Consider the following 17,816-nt stretch of genomic DNA (forward strand, 5'->3'; position numbering starts at 1 on the left):
GGTTTCTATCGCCACCCGGAAAAACCTCCAGCTCCCATTGACGGGAATTCCTCCGCCCTCCGCCACCCTCCGCAAGCTCCGCCGCCCTCCGCAAGCTCCGCCGTTGTGGACCCCACACTGGCCAAGAGAGGAAATTCAAAAGTTATTTCAAGAAGACAAGAAAGTTAAACCATTGTGGACTTCACTGAAAGAGGGTATGGCTAAAGTTAATTCTTTGAAAAACACATGGAAGTTAAACCCCACGCAATGAGATTATAGTGAAAGTTCAGGGAAAAAACATGAGAGTTGAACCAGTGTGGACCCCACACGCAAAGAGACAAAGATTCGCCGTAAACCATCTACCGTGTGGACCCCACGCGCAAGAGACAAAGATTCGCCGTAAACCATCAACCGTGTGGACCCCACGCGCAAGAGACAAAGATTCGCTGTAAACCATCCACCGTGTGTGGATCCCACGTACATGAAATTCCACGCGGTTCATGACTGGTGTGTTAAAGTTAAAATGTTTTATTTTTCTCATCTACATGTGGTGGTGGTGTATGCATCTGGCAGAATGAAGATCTCCCGACTTTTATCCACATTTTCTTGAATTCATTTCCACCCTTGCATTTGGAGTCTCAGTCGCTTAGGCCTTCAGAGTTTCCCACTTTCTATTTCTATTTCTATAACCATTTGGCATTCACATACCCAACGCCTCCATCCTCGTTTCCCAAAACCCACTCTGAAATTCAAATTGATTCCTGCAACTACCATGGACGCTTCTGGCGCCTCCTCTTCCTCTGCTGCTGATCCCATCAACGGTAGCAGCCACGGTGTGTTTATCAACCACCGTGGCCCCGACACCAAGAAGACCTTCGCTAGTTATCTCTATCGTCGTCTTCTTATACATGGATACAGGCCCTTTTTAGACCAGGAAGAATTGGAAGTGGGATCCAATTTTCCTTCCCAAATAGTCGACACTATTCGAAGTGCCTCGGTCCATGTGGCCATCTTCTCTCCCACTTATGCACATTCACCATGGTGCCTGCGTGAACTCGTCCTCATGTTGGAGTCCAAGGCTCCTATTATTCCTATATTCTACCATGTCGACCCTGCTCACCTTAGGTGGACAGATCAGCCAACAAAAGGAGTGTATGCTGTGGCCCTCAACCAACTCCAAATGAAGACAACGGTCGACCCTCAAACTGATGAAGAGAAGCCACGTTATGACTCTGCCACTCTTCAAAAATGGAGAAATGCTCTTTCTACTGTTGCAGACACAAGTGGCTTTGATTTGATGGGCAAGTTTAACGGGTAACACCTCCAACTCCCTCTCTATGGATACAATATATATAACGTGTAAATGAACTCGTTATAACTTATAATTTATTTGGTTTTCATTGCTTATTTGTTTGCTTTCAATTGAATGACCAGCGACGAGGGTCTGTTGCTAGATGAGGTCGTCAAACGTGTGGTGGAACTAATGGCCGAAAAGACTCAGTTGTATGTGGCCAAGAATCCCACCGGTCTAGATGACAAAATTGACGATTTTGAAACTACAGTGTTAGCACAGCAACACACAGGAGAAGTTCAGGTGGTGGGCATAGTCGGCTTAGGCGGAGTCGGCAAGACAACTTTGGCTAAAGAGTTTTTCAATCGAAACCGTTCAGAGGATAGCAAATCCTACTTTTTATCCGATGTAAGAGAAAATGCAAGAATCTCATTACATTCGTTGCAGAGTAAACTTCTGAAGGGTCTTTTTGGTGTTGATCCGCAAATAGACAACATTCATGAAGGTACAGAGATTGTTAGACAATTTCTCTCATCTTCTAAAATATTTTTAATTTTAGATGACATAGATCATGTGAACCAGGTAGATGCCCTTTTACCGGCTATAAATGTCTTACATAAGGATAGCTTAATTTTGATTACATCTAGGGATGAAGGTGTCCTAGTGAGGTCAGGGGTGAAAGAGTCATCCATGTATAGGTTAACAGGCCTTCCTTACCAACATTCGCAAGAGCTTTTTTGCTTATATGCCTTCTGTCAGCCCTATCCACACCCGGGATTTGAGGATCTGGTAAATAAGTTTCTAATGGCATGTGATGGATTGCCCCTATCGTTAGTAGTGTTTGGGGCACTTCTCTCTGGAAATAACGACAAATCTTATTGGGAGGCCATACTTCGCCGATTAGAACTTCCCAATGAGATAAAAATTAAATTAAAAATTAGTTATGATGCACTTGGCAACGAGGAACAACAGATATTTTTAGATATAGCCTGTTTTTTCATAGGAAAAAACAAAAATAGTGCCATAACAGTATGGAACGGGTCAAGGTGGGAAGGCTCGTTGGGGTTTAAAAATTTACAGCTCAAATGCCTTGCAAAAGTAGACGATAAAGATGTTATACATATGCATGATCACCTCCGTGATTTGGGAAGAGAGATTGCAGAGACTGAATTCCCGCGCCGTCTTTGGCGTCCCACGGGGAACATTAATGATTGGCTGCACCAGCAATCATCTGTAAGTCCTCAACCATTCAAACTTTTAGCATAGTTATATTTTTTCCATAGAAATCTGTACATAGTTCTCAACTTCGCCATCCGTTTACATTTTCAAAATAATTAAATTTAACCATAGCAAGCATCCGCATGAACAGGTTATAATGGAAGCACGCGGAATCAGATTGTTTCCTCAAGGGGATAACATCGAACGATGGGAGAGGAGGTCACAAATGTTGGCGTGGTACCAATGGTGGAGTCACCAAATGTTGGGGAAGAGCGTGATATTGAAGCTTCGAGATAGACTGTCCAGTAAACGTTATCGTTTTCATGGTTTTGATGTCATGAATTTCCAACTTGTTGAGACTCAAGGGGATCTTTTGGATCGTATTTTGCGGGTGCGCTCGCCAAATCTCATATGGCTGTCCTGGCGTGATTGTCCTTACAAGTACTTACCTTCGTGGATTACAATTAAGAATTTAAGGGTTTTGAGAGTGGAGGGGGGTGTGTTGGAAACATTATGGCAAGGAAGATGGCAGGTAAATCTAAACTTTTTGATTGGAAGTGTGTGGTCATTAGCTATTGATCATTACCTATTGATATTACATTCTAAAAGCTTGATCTTGCAGGCACCTTTGCAGTTGCAGGAATTAGAGATAATTAATGCGAGCTGCCTCTCCAGCATTCCCAAGTCCATAGGGCAGCTGGAGCACCTGGAAAGGATCGTCATTCATTCCTCCTCCCTTGCTAAATTACCAAACTCTTTTGGTAAATTGAGGAACCTCCACCACATGTATTTGTCTGGCTGCAAGAATTTAGAGAGGCTGCCAGATTCCTTCGGCAGCTTGACGAACCTCCACAGCTTGGACCTGACGGGGTGCGAGAAATTGGAGAGGCTGCCAGATTCCTTCGGCAGGTTGACCAAACTCCACAGCTTGAACCTGAGTTGGTGCAAAAAATTGGAGAGGCTGCCAGATTCCTTCGGCAGCTTGACGAACCTCCACAGCTTGGACCTGTCTTCGTGCACTCATTTGGAGAGACTGCCAGATTCCTTCGGCAGCTTGACGAACCTCCACAGCTTGGACCTGACTCGGTGCGAGAAATTGGAGAGGCTGCCAGATTCCTTCGGCAGCTTAACGAACCTCCACAGCTTGCACCTGAAGTGTTGCTTTGAGTTGGAGAGGCTGCCAGATTCCTTCGGCGGCTTCACGAACTTCCACAGCTTGGACCTGTCTGGGTGCGTTCAATTGGAGAGGCTGCCAGATTCATTTGGCAGCTTGACGAACCTCCACAGCTTGGACCTGTCTTCGTGCTCTCAATTGGAGAGGCTACCAGATTCCTTCGGCAGGTTGACGAGCCTCCACAGCTTGAACCTGAGTTGGTGCAAAAAATTGGAGAGGCTGCCAAATTCCTTCGGCAGCTTGACGAACCTCCACAGCTTGGGCCTGAGTGGGTGCGAGAAATTGGAGACGCTGCCAGATTCCTTCGGCAGCTTAACGAACCTCCACAGCTTGCACCTGAAGTGTTGCTTTGAGTTGGAGAGGCTGCCAGATTCCTTCGGCGGCTTCAAGAACCTCCACAGCTTGGACCTGTCTGGGTGCGTTCAATTGGAGAGGCTGCCAGATTCCTTCGGCAGCTTGACGAACCTCCACAGCTTGGACCTGTCTTGGTGCTCTCAATTGGAGAGGTTGCCAGATTCCTTCGGCAGCTTGACGAACCTCCACAGCTTGAACCTGTCTTCGTGCCCTCAATTGGAGAGGTTGCCAGATTCCTTCCGCAGCTTGACGAGCCTCCACAGCTTGAACCTGTCTTCGTGCACTCAATTGGAGCGGCTGCCAGATTCCTTCAGCAGCTTCAGGAACCTCCACAGCTTGAACCTGAATTATTGCTCTCAATTGGAGAGGCTGCCAGATTCCTTCGGCAGCTTGACGAACCTCCACAGCTTGGACCTGAGTTGGTGCAAAAAATTGGAGAGGCTGCCAGATTCCTTAGGCAGCTTGACGAACCTCCACAGCTTGGACCTGAGTTGGTGCAAAAAATTGGAGAGGCTGCCAGATTCCTTCGGCAGCTTGACGAATCTCCACAACTTGAACCTGTGTTTGTGCACTCATTTGGAAAGGCTGCCAGATTCCTTCGGCAGCTTGACGAACCTCCACAGCTTGAACCTGTGTTCGTGCACTCATTTGGAGAGGCTGCCAGATTCCTTCGACAGCTTGACGAACCTCCACAGCTTGGACCTGAGTTGGTGCGAGAAATTGGAGAGGCTGCCAGATTCTTCGGCAGCTTGACGAACCTCCACAGCTTGGACCGGTTTTGCTGCACTCAATTGGAGAGACTGCCAGATTTTTTGGGGAGTTTAAGTAGCCTTAAATATTTTGATGCCGAGTCTTGTTCTAATTTAAGAATCTCAAACGATTGTTGAAACAATGGTGTCCTTGCAGAGGTTGTATGCAATCGATTGTGAGAAGTTGAAGAGCATACGGGATTTGGCGCAGCTAACAAAACTTGAATATCTAGAGGTTCACGGGTGTGCTCAGTTGGGCGAGTTGAAAGGAGTTGCATATTGTACATCGTGAAGGTATCTTAGTGTCAAGGGGTGTCCCAAATTGCAGTGGGATGAGAGAGTAGTAGAGAGGCTCCGCCAGCAATGCTTCACATGTCGGTTGGAGGAACCAAATCGAAGTTGAAATTGAAGTGTTCAGTTTGCAATTTAAAACAGGAGAGAAGTAGTTTTTTATATATTGTAATATAAATGGTCATTTCAGCGGTAAAGAAATGGGGCCCATGTCGCTGTAAAAGTATGAAGAAGTTTTCTACCTATTTTTTAAAATTTATATTTAAAAACCATTTTAGTTAAGTGTTTTTATTAAAATGTATATTTTTATTCAATATGACAATTATTCGGCCTGGAGTATGCTGTAAAACTGCTTTTGTTTGGCTAAGAGCTCGTCTTCCTCGGACGTAAGGAAACAGGTTAACGGCCCAAGACCCAGAGGCATCTGGCAGGAGTGAGAGCCTGCTCCCGATTACGGACCACCAGCAGGGTTATGCCAGGTGGCGTGGTTTTCCTATTTAACAGTGATGAGTCAAATCCAGCATTCGCGGATAGCAGCCAGAGATAAAATATGACCATTATTTATATGGTTTTAAATTTTAAATATTAAGATTATAACCTTAATAATATGTTTTCTAATTAAAATATTTTTCTAATTAAAATAATATTTTAATAAAATTAATTAAAATATTATTTTTAAATTAAATTGATTTCTTTAGAGGTTTTTTTTTAAACTTGTTTTCCCATATATAAAAAATAAATATGAAATTAGTGTATAACTAATAATTATATATAATTATAAATATAAATATTTATTTAATTTTAACAAATAAAATATGAAATTAGTATATAACTAATAATTATATGTAACTATAAATATTAATATTTATTTAGTTTTAACAAATATTATAGTTTATTTTTTTCACTTTAAAATCAATTTTTTTTATACTATATTCTTAAAAAAAATTAACAAATATTTATAGAAGTTACATATTAATAAATAGTTTTTAATAAATAAATATAAATATACACTATTTTTTTTAATTTAAATGTTTTTTATATTATATTTCCCAAAATTTACAAATAAAAAATGAAATATATATTTTAATTAGCATAAACATATATTTTCACTATTTGCAACAAAATTGGATTATGAGTTTAGATAATTATTAACTTAATTATATCAATTAATAAATAGTTTTTAATAAATAAATATAAATATAAATATACATTATAAATATTGTTTTTATTTTTTAATTTAAATGCTTTTTACATTATATTCCAAAAAAAAAATTATAAATATTTATGAAAAAGGCCTTTCAAAAAAATAAACATATATTTTAATTAGCATAAATATATATGAATATATATGTTCTTTGTTTGCAACAAAAATGTATTAAGAATTTGGATATTTTATTAATTTAATTATATCGATTAAACTATATTAACACAAGAAGGAAAGGCAATTCAGCTATCTCAAAGTTCTATATATGGCATTGAATTATTTTTATTATTAATATGTTTTTAAATGTCACATATCAATTCCATATTAAACATCAAGGAATTAGAATTTTTTAGAAAGAAAGTATTAATGAAATACTCTCTCTCTCTCTCTCTCTCTCTCTCTCTCTATATATATATATATATTTTACTTAATATGCATATTGAAATATTTGATTTATAACCCAAGTTAAATTTTTCTCCATATAAGTAGTGAAGAAATTGCATATCCCCTTCATACTACTATATAAAGTTGATATAAAATTAAGGTGAAAATTGAAGTATTTTATTTATGGCACATTATTATTTTTTGTTATTACTATTATTTAATTTGTTAATGTAAGTAATATTTTATTATTTTTAAATGTAACATTAGGAGACATCTTCCCTGTACTAGGATGTAGAGCGTCTCTCGACCCAATTAGAGAGAGAGAGGAAATGTATCATGTAGAGCGTCTCTCGACCCAATTAGAGAGAGAGAGGAAAGGTATCTTCTAGGGGTTGGTATGTTGATTGGTTACTATATGTTTTTCTTTTAGCATTGAGATATCATAAACAATTTTGTGTATGATATCTTGTTGTAGAATATTGTGTTAGTTAGCATTTCTTTTACCATCTAGTAAACATGAGTAATCTAGTATAGTTGTGTTTCTAAAGTATTAAAAAAGGATGGGTCTTGAAATCACACTTCCATTCCCTTTTGAATATATTTTCCAATAATATAATGTTTTTCTTCAACTCTTTGATGCAATTATACCAATGGAGCTTTTGTTAACTAAGGACCACCTTGGAATAAAATAATTCTTTTGTTGCTAAGATTTCCCTTCAACTTACGATGTATAATTTGAATGCCACTAAGCATCATTCTTCTAAAGGGAGATCATGAGCCTCTTGGTTTGGCCTCCTTTGCCTATGTAATTTCACTTTGTCATTATGCCTTCATGCAGACATTAGTGTCAAAGGAATTTGACTCGAAAGAACAAGATGGAGTAGGTTATCCCCTCTATAATTTGACTTACAAGACTAAGTTGGAGTAGGATATCCCTTCTATTATCCAGAGTAGAAAAATGGTCGCTATCACCTCTCCATAAGAGCCTCAAATCCACTACTTACCCAAGCTCCCCAACCAACAACCATTTGGTGCTCGATTTGGTTTGCTATGAATCACACCTCTCATGTTTAGTGGCTTGAGACCACCAAACACGTAGAGAACCTAGATTAGCTTGAGAAATTTACCATGATTCAAAGTATGCTTAAAGAATATGGAATGGTCAAGATTAGTTTTGTACCCTAGAACCTTAATGGAATCTCAATCAAAGGAAAGGATTAATTCCCTTAGTACCTCTCTAGACCACCACCTTTGTTGTTTTCCCCCAGTACTGGAATCTAGGTTAGGGTCTTAGAATCACTAACACTACTAATCCAAATACCACAACAAACTATTTTTCACAGCGGAATATAAACAAAATTAAATCAACACGTGCACAAATATAAACAACTTTTTTACAATTTTCAACAACCCTACTTTGTTATATTAACAAACTATAATACAACTCTCTAGGGCCCCCGTACTAGGGATAATGGCCCTCATACATCCACTAGTACACGAATACAGGAACAAGATACACTGATGGTTGAGCTGATGTAGTGCACAATCATAGCTCCTCTTGTCTTATCCTGAACACAACCACTAGTCCTTTTGCTCCCAATTTGTAGCACTACCTCTATTAATGGTCCTAGTCCTTTAGGTCACTAATAATGGCTCCTCCAACTGCTCTCTAGCTTATCATTAGTCCTTCAACGCATCAACACGTAGAGACTCTGGTTGAGTTGTTCACAACTCTATTTGTGAATAACTCTCAACCCATTGTTGCTCCTTTTCTCCTTTGGGATTTCTTCACTCTAATGCCTTCTTGTGCTACTCCAATGAAGACAAACTTCAGGTCGAAGGGTTTCCACCTATCATTGCAATATGTCCTTCTCTTCATTGAACTTGGGTTGATCCAACTACTCACTTTGGCCTCCTTCTTTTGTCCTTTGAAGATTAGTCACTAGAGCTTCCAACAATCTGCCCCTTCTAGCAGTCCTCTTTGTCCTTCTAGCAGTTCCCTGTCATTTAATGTAGATTCCTAGTGTTGGAACCAAATCCACTATTTGAGGGATTTTGGAGAGGAAATCTTCCTCCTTTAAAGGTGAATGCTTCCTCATCATTTTTTATAAGTACCAACTCGAATTTTCCTCTAGAGGCATGTATTTTTAGTTTTCTTGTAGAGAAAACTTGAATTTTTGTAACGCCACTTTCATTTCTCACAACAATACTTGGATTGATTCAAATAATGAATTTTGGTGTCATTTTTAGCTTCTAAAGCTTGTTCTCCTTTATAGGACTCTGAGTATCCTTGGGCTTGGCCATCCCAAGAACCTCAGAGCCTTTTGTATAATTTTCTTTTCTTCTTTTCACTTCTTATTCACATGCATCTCTTATTCTTGTTTTTCCTATTTCTGCATTTAGTATTGATGCTTCTTTTGCTGTAGGATTGGGTTAAATGATTGAAGTAATTTTTTTGCAGGTTATTTACATAGTCACAAATATGATGCATCCTTAGAAAATATTTTAAAAGTCATATTCGTCATTCAACTACTTGGATTGGTTTACTAGTTCACAAATCTAGAAGTTCTGGAAGTCCCTTGTAGCAAAAAGTAGTAATTTTCTGTTATTTTTTATAACATGTTAATGCGCTTCAATTGAGTTGATTCCACTTGTATTAGGTCATAAGAACATTCAATTTAATAAAAAAAATTACCCCAATGCATTTACACTTGATTAGGTTAGGCATTTGATAGGTTAACTAGCTCACTAGTTCTTGAATTTCTAGTTTTTAGAATAGTAATTTTATGCTATTTTTTAGCACATGTTAACAGGGACATTTTGGAGTGATTCAACTTGGAATGGAGTCCTAATACATCCTAATTAATAAAAAAAATTGTCCTATCCCATTTTCATTTGATTTACTTGGTCATTCGGTGAATTAACTCCTCTTGTAGCAATTTTGTTTCGCCTCTAGCAACCTCCTGTAGCACTCATGTAGCACGTGTAAACTTGACCAGATTTGCTCCAAAATCTTGGTTTTTATCTCTTAGGCTTGAATCATAACCCCTAGGCTCTAAATCCATGATTGAGGAAGAATAGACACCAATTAGGACATGCCTTTTTACAAAGTAGATTAGGCTTATTTATTTGAATTCATGCTCTTAGGATTTCAATTACAAATTATTGTTCTTGCCTAGGATTAATTTCTTTTCAAAATAAAATTTCCAGTTTTGCAATTATTTTACGCTTTGATTTCATGAAATTCACTCCATTACATCATATCAATGAAAGAAGGACACATTGTATGCTGCATGTTGTAACATTTTTGGTTTTGATAATTTAACATATTAGAAAAAAAATGAAAAAACAAATATATTAAAATGTTAAGTTAGGATATGGACAAAAAGAAAACATAAAATAAAATGTTAGGAATATTTATTATGATGTCCATATCAAAGAAAATGATAGGTTAGATTGCCCTAAAAAAGGAAGGAAAAATAAATAAAATGCTAGGCAAGCAAAGAAAGAAAAAATAATTGCTTTAGTTGAAAAAGAAATAAATTTGAGGGAGCTTGTTTAAATGCACCATTAAAGTTTGTTTAATGTTGTTAATAAAGGTTAAGTTCTTAAGTAAAGTTAATTTCCTTTTATCATAAAGTTTGGCATTTGTAATAAGCAAAGCGCACATAATTTATCCAAGGTCAGAAAATGACAAAACATCAAGTCAGCGCATGATAAGCGCCTACCATCTTTCGACAGACAGGATGAACGCCGCCCAGATCAACGATGGAGGTATCATTTCATACCCCCTTCAGCTGTTTCCCGTTAACACAACCGGGGGGGTCCGAAAAGATGTTTTAATGGCAGCCCATTCTCACTATGTGTCAACCCCATAGAATTTCGGACCCCCAAGGTGCAAAACCACAAACTGCCTCCCCCCAAAAATCCTGTCGGCGGTTCTCAACCTTCAAACGGTCAACCATACCCGCGTGCGATATCACCCATCTGTTACCCCTCATCCACTCAGAAGCTGCCACGTCATTAATCCATTGTGCTATACACTCCCATCCTGTTGCAAACATCATTTATCCATTTTTCAGTCCCGTTGGATAATTAATCCCCGCTACTCTGTCATAAATTTCCTACGATTAGTCCTAAATAGTAATTAATTAATTCAACTTATAAATACACTATGGCCTTAACGTTTATTACTTTTCCGCCTAAAGCGATGCCACCGTAAGCTTTGATTTCTTTTGTCACTGTGTATCCTCTCATTCATCTCTCAATTGAGTCAGTTTTCCCATTCCCCCTGCAGTAAAAATGGCCCCGAAGGATAAATCACATAAAATAGTTGAAGAAGAAAACCCATCTGCAATCCCGATCGATCTAGATCACCTTCCCCTTGCAGACTCTCTGTTCAAAGTCGCAGACTGTGAATGCGAATTTGATTTTCATGAATTCAATCTCTGGTTAAAACAAAAGTACATAGATAAGGAAGACCCCATTCGATTCTGGGAGACGCTCTTGCCCCTCTTCTCCTTTCCAAAAACTCACCATTTTCCTGATTTGATCACCCGGTGTCAAGCCAGATATGATCTTGTGAAGAGAACAATAATGACTCAGGATGGAAACATTTTGATCACCATTACTGCTCAAAATATAAATCAAATGTTGTTGATACCTTCATCTGACTCCCTTAGCTATTTCTCACCAGTAGCTCTCATGGACTTGTATAATAAACTTACCTTCCCATAGAGAGCTCTCATTTTTTAACTTTTTATACCAGAAGATGCTGAATTACCCAAGAGAAATCCACCTTATTCATCTTCTATGTTTCTTGAAGCTACTAGACATATCATCTCCCTACTGTCATACCTCTTAGGCTATGAAAGTGATCAACTTGTTGATGAATACATCCTTGGATTCTTTTCTATTTTCAGTAAGGAATATCAACCTACATTCATGTACAATTATAGCCAGTTCTTGGCTGATAGTATACATGAGCAATTTATGAACTTTACCACACAAGGAGTATTCAGGTATAGTTCAGTCATCATTCATTTGATTTTGTTTCAATAAGGAGATTCATTACCCATTCAGCTCAACAAACAAGATGAACAAGGAGTGAATCAATCAGTGATTCACTGGACATAATTGGTCATAGCAGCATCATCAAAATTTTCATTTTCTCAGTTCATTGATTCTTTTGTTCATCCAGTTCTTCAGTTACTCAATAGCCAGATAGAGCCCAGAATTGGAGAAGAAATCAAGAAGATTCTACATCTATCTGAACAGACCAAGATTGGTGACTGGTATCTATACCAGAATATTCTCACTAGAATACATTAGGCAGATGATAAACATGGATGAAGTTCACTTTGTCTTTGGTAAGAAAAAGTCACAGTTTAAGATCAAAGCAAAGGTAGGGTCATTCATTTGTAATACTAGGTCTGCAGGCATAGAGGCAGATAAATTATTAAAGAACATGTAGAATTTCCTGCGAATTCTCCACAAATCTACCTCTGATATCTATGTAGAAAATCTGACTGTTGATTAACTTGATAATGCAATATACCAAAGCAAAATACTATAATCTAGTTCTACTATAAAACTTGCGGAAGCTTAAAGATTGAGCTGAACCAGAGCTTAACACATATAACCATAAGAAGAAGAATTAATACACATGAAACGCAGAAAATACTCAGGGGAAAGCCTCAGTTAAAAACCCCACTATCTGTATTATCATACAAGGTGGAAATACATCAGAATTATACAAAGCCTTAGCTCTCACAGCTAGCCAGCTCTCACTATAATCCTCCTGGATGCTCACAGGCAAACAAAGCTTCTCACAAGCCTTCTCCTTTGTCCTCCAAGCTCCTATTTCCTTGCGCAGTTTCTCCTGGCTGATCCTCCTATTACCAAGTGGAAGACTGATCACTCACATTGATCCTATAGCCTGTCAAAACTATGCAATCCTCAAGGAACCTTGTTCCTTATGCATGGATGAGTTTCCTTTATAGGAAAATCATGCGACTAATAGTAACCTGTCCTTGATATTTAGCTCAATTGAATCTTTCTGAGAATAGACATGCATGAGTTAATGATGAGATAATCTTCAATTATCTCGAGTACGCTAGTTGGATGCATGCATGCATTTACTGACTGAACTGACAATTAGTTCCTCAAACAGTTTGGAACTAATTTAACTGGACTTAACTCAGTAAGCTGAGCTAACTAATTACAACTCAAATACAACTCAATCTTATCTCCTTAATTAAGGGATAATCTCCTTAATTTAAGGGATAACTATTGCATGACTTCAGAAATACTTCTAGCTTGAATTTCTCCAACTAATTAACTGAAGATGAATTAATTAATTTTTTTTTCAAGCACCTGGTGAGACTAAATTCGAATTTTAATTCACAATTTTAATTCAAGGACAAATTAAAATTGGAATATTCTGGATTCTATTTTTATCATTTCTTATTGCTATTTTCAAAACTCCCTCTCAACAAGAAAGGATTTCAACTCAATCCCGATCGTGAACCTTTGGAATGTTATGCATGCAACACTTCTCTCTAGTGTTGCTGCTCCAATAACTCTAGAAACAAAAAACATCCAACTTGAATCAGTATGATGCATTTGCCATCAAAGTCTCTAATTGCTATTTCCTCTGTCAACTAAAAACTCTGCACTTCTGCTGACTCAACCTTTCTGCACTGTTGTCAATCCTTCTCTATGCTCTTCAATATTTGACTGCTCTAGCCTCTGTCACTTTGATCTCTAACTGCATTAATCCCACTGATTCCTCCCGCTACTATGTACTTTGGGCTCCCGTAGTAAGGTATGATCCACGAGATAAAACCTCTCAATGGACCCTACCCAATTTCAGCCTTCTTGGGACTATCACTAAACAAAGCCCACCTCACACCTGGAGGTATGGCTGCATGTGATACCTCTGCCCACTTCTCCAATTGTGGCTCCTCCACAATTGTTTAAGATTTCTTCTGGGACTGCATGTTGAGAGGTAATTTACTCTCCCTCTCAACCACCAAGTCTCTAACATTTTCCTTGCTCCTCAAGGCTTTGCATGTATCTTGAACCTCAAGAGAATACAGGTTCTTAACTTGTGAACCAATCTGTTGCACCTGTCTCATGGTGATGTGTCTAAGGAAAACCTTTCCCTTACTAAAGACAACATCGTAGCCTTTGTCCTCCAACATTGTGATCGATACCAAATTATTCTTCAGTCCAGGCACATACTTCACATCTATCAAGGTGATAAGAGCTCCATGCTCCCTCTGAAAAGCAACCATGCTCACTCCTAAAACATTATACCTTTCATTATCACCCATCTCTATGTGCATCTTGAGGTCTTTCTCCTCTAAGGTACTGAATAAACTTTTATTGCTGGTCATGTGGAATGAGGCTCCACTGTCAATATAACAACCACAACTCATCATCGATGACACCATGCATGCGATGAGGGTAAAGTCCATCTCGAACTGAGAGGCTAATGCCTCACGTTCAAATCCTTTCAAGGATCCCTTCTTGGACTTATTCAATGGGAAATTAGTCGCATAATGACCCATTTCATGACAATTAAAGCATCTCACTTTAGAATTGTCAACCTTCTTCCCTCCATGAGAAGAATTTAATTTGGAATGAGAATCCTTCTCCTTCCCTTTCCTTGCCTTACTTGCTAAGGCCATATTTTCTTCATCATCCTTGGATGAAGAACCATGTCGTGTGCTCCTCCTGATCTCCTCTTGCATGAGATCCAACCACAGTCGTTCCCAATCCGGTAATTTCTCCCTTCCATTCACAGAGTCCTGGTAGCTATTCTAGCTCTTTCGAAGGCCAAGGAGAGCAAGGCTCGCCATATCATCATCGGAAGTAGCTATTCCCACACTGCTAAGCTCATCTCTGCAAGTGGTGATCTTGTTCGGATATGTGGAAATAGTATTGTTGTTCTCCATCTTGATTCTTCGAAGCTTATCCTTGAGTGCCAATTTCCTTTGGTCGTTACTATTCTGATAGAGGTCCTTCAATGTCTTCCACATTGAATATGGAGTATCCTTCCCATGGAGACTCGAGACAATATGGTCTCGAACTTCCTCAAGGATGATTTGTCTTGCCCTCGCCACACACTTCTTCCATTCAGCCAACTCTTGTGCATTAGTTGAACCTAGCTTTGGGATTTCTTGATCAATGAAACCCTTCAAGCCGTTGTCTTCTAATACAACCTCCATGCAATTTTTCCATGCTATGTAATTCGAGCTTCCTTCCAAGGCATACCCGAGTCTCAAGCCATAGAACGCCATTGGCCAACCTTGAAGTATGATAAGAATTCGATTTGCACCTGCAAGCTCGAACTTCAAACTTCGAATTCTCTTCTTCATATACTGTTCACAGCTCCGATACCATGTAGAATTTCTTGACAATTCTCTACAAATCTACCTCTGAGATCTATGTAGAAAATCTAACTATAGATTAACTCGATAATGCAATATACCAAAGAAAATTACTATAATATACTTCTACTATCAAACTTGTGGAAGCTTAAAGATCAAGCTGAATCAGAGCTAAACACATATAACCATAAGAAGAAGAATCAATACACATGAAACACATAAAATACTCAGGGGAAAGCCTCAGCTAAAAACCTCACTATCTGTATTATCATACAAGGTGGAAATACATCAGAATTATACAAAGCCTTAGCCCTCACAGCTAGCCAGCTCTCAGTAAAATCCTCATAGATGCTCACAGGCAAAGAAAGCTTCTCACAAGCCTTCCCCTTTGCCCTCCAAGCTCCTATTCCCTTATGCATTTTCTCCTGGGTGATCCTCCTGTTACCAAGTGGAAGACTGATCACTCACATTGACCCTACACCCTGTTAAAACTACGCAATCCTCAAGGAACCTTGTTCCTTCTGCATGGATGAGTTTCCTTTATAGGAAAACTCATGCAACTGATAGTAACATATCCTTGATAATTAGCTTGACTGGGTCTTTCTGAGAACAGACATGCATGAGTTAATGATGAGAGAATCTTCAGTTATCTCGAGTACACTAGTTGGATGCATGCATGCATTAATTGACTGAACTCACAATTTGTTCCTCAAATAGTTTGGAACTAATTTAACTGGACTTAACTTAGTAAATTGATATAACTAATTACAACTCAATATTATCTCCTTAATTAAGGGATAATCTCCTTAATTTAAGGGATAAATATTGCATGACTTCAGAAAGACTTCTAGCTTGAATTTCTCCAACTAATTAACTCAAGATGAATTAATTAATTATTTTTCAAACAACTGGTGAGACTAAACTCGAATTTGAATTTAAGGACAAATTAAAATTGGAATATTCTAGATTCTATTTTTATCATTTCTTATTGCTATTTTCAACAAAACATGAACCTTCAACCAAGTTTCACTTGGTCCAATGATCCTGTTGGGATTGTCTCTGCATTAAGAGTTCAATTGAAGGCAACACCTTACAATCACACTCCTAGGCCAGAATTAGAAAAGTTTATGAACCAAGAGAAGTGGTCTGAAGGGACACTCCTGGAAGTAGATGAGCATGTTATAACTACTCCACAAAAGAACACTCCAGCCACCCAGAATACTCAACACAAAAGAACTAGAGAAGAAACTCTATCAGCTATAGAATCAGTTAAAGAGTATTCTATACTACATAAGAAATTGAACACTAGATTATCAATGTCATCAGGGAGAAGGCAACCAGAATTAGTTGATCTTGGGGATCTAGAGTATATCTCATCAGTAAGGACCACTGATCCCAAAACTCCTTCTTCTTCAACTCCTTTTTCAGTAGAACCTATGGATATTATTCATTCCACTGAGACCAGCTCTGCAGAAGATAGTAATATCTTCTCCAAATTTCTAGAAATTAAGCAAAAGAATGAAACTCTTAAGTAAAAAATGTATAGTTAGTTTTGGAAACAGACATCCACCTCTCAGCACAAGCTTCTCTCTGCCTTTGACAGTGAAAGAGGAAGAATGCAAATGGATTTCTTGCAGGCTCAGATTCCATTTCCCAAGTCTACAACATACTACAAGAAGACTATATTTTCATTTGATGTAAACCAGATACATCCTATTGACCAAATGGATTTGCACAGGTAATCAAGTGAGATGTTATTCTCAATAATGACTACAACTTCCATCTCTCTCTCTAAGCTTAAAACTTCCTTGTCAAATATGCAGTCACAACTTAAGATTGAGAAACTTTCATATTTAGCTAAAGATAGCATGCTAAAATCTTTAGAAGACCTCATTGTTAAAATTGGATATGATCCCAAAGATTGTAAAGCAGTTGAAGAAATACTTAAGAAAAAGAATATAGAGATAGCAGCCTTGAAGAAACAGTTGAAATTGCCTTCAACTGAGGATCCACAAACCAGGGAAATGGTAGAGAATGAACAACACAGAGAGGAGTTGTTGAAGCTCATCATAGAGCAAAACATACAAATTAAAAGCATGGAAGAACAAATAGAAAACTACTTAAGGAAAAAGAGGCAGCACAACTTGCTGTAATTCCAGTAACAATAGTTCCCATAACAAGTACAGAGCCAAGCTCATCTTCCACTGGTATTGCCTCAACATCAACAATTGAAACAACAAAACTATCACAAGAATTGCAAGCACAAGAGCAACAGAATGAAAAGTTACTCCAAAAGTTCCAAACTCTGGAGTCATAGAAGGTCAAAAATGATAAATTGTATGTAGAGGAAATGCAGAAGTCACACAGAAAAGAACTCAAGGTTAAACAATTAGATAGTAAGTCTCTAATGGCAGACACTTTGGCCCAAGATGAAGAGGACATTTGGTTAGATATTAGCCACTCCATAACAGAAGTATGGCCATCCATATAAATAATTTTTGAGTAGCAAGAGTTAATTGCCAAATGCAGGACATAAATTGATAAGCAGAAGGAAGTAATGAAGACAAAGCCTAAGGAAGCAGTAGGAATGATCAAAGTATTAAACTCAAAGACTAAGCAAGAGTTACAGGAAATCAATGTTTCAGATAGGACAACTACTATTTTGGAAATTAAGAAATTCCTACAAAAGAAGAATTTACTGACACAACTGGAGACAAAATGTGAAACTTTGAACATTGTTGTCCGAAGATTTCATTCCAAATTCAATGTGTTGAGC

The 17,816-nt window shown here is 38.1% G+C and overlaps 1 protein-coding gene across 2 annotated transcripts; it reads left to right on the top strand.

The window, feature by feature from the left end:
* Window positions 1-558: 558 nt before the first annotated feature.
* LOC149199838 (disease resistance protein RPV1-like) lies at window positions 559-5,311 on the top strand. Of its 2 annotated transcripts, XM_089402539.1 has the most exons (4): window positions 559-1,293; window positions 1,414-2,503; window positions 2,640-3,020; window positions 3,111-5,311. In XM_089402539.1, exons 1-4 carry the CDS (start codon window positions 752-754, stop codon window positions 4,767-4,769), a joined length of 3,672 nt encoding a protein of 1,223 aa, XP_089258665.1. In that variant the 5' UTR covers window positions 559-751; the 3' UTR covers window positions 4,770-5,311. The 2 variants fall into 2 exon arrangements, with proteins under 2 accessions (XP_089258665.1, XP_089258664.1); XM_089402538.1 differs by having other exon boundaries at window positions 2,640-5,311.
* The last annotated feature ends 12,505 nt before the right edge of the window (window positions 5,312-17,816 follow it).

This window comes from Pinus tabuliformis, chromosome 2_1 (genome assembly GCF_031772625.1).
Source record: "Pinus tabuliformis cultivar Carrire ecotype Pingquan chromosome 2_1, CPIR1, whole genome shotgun sequence".
In the NCBI taxonomy this organism is placed as follows: domain Eukaryota; kingdom Viridiplantae; phylum Streptophyta; class Pinopsida; order Pinales; family Pinaceae; genus Pinus; species Pinus tabuliformis.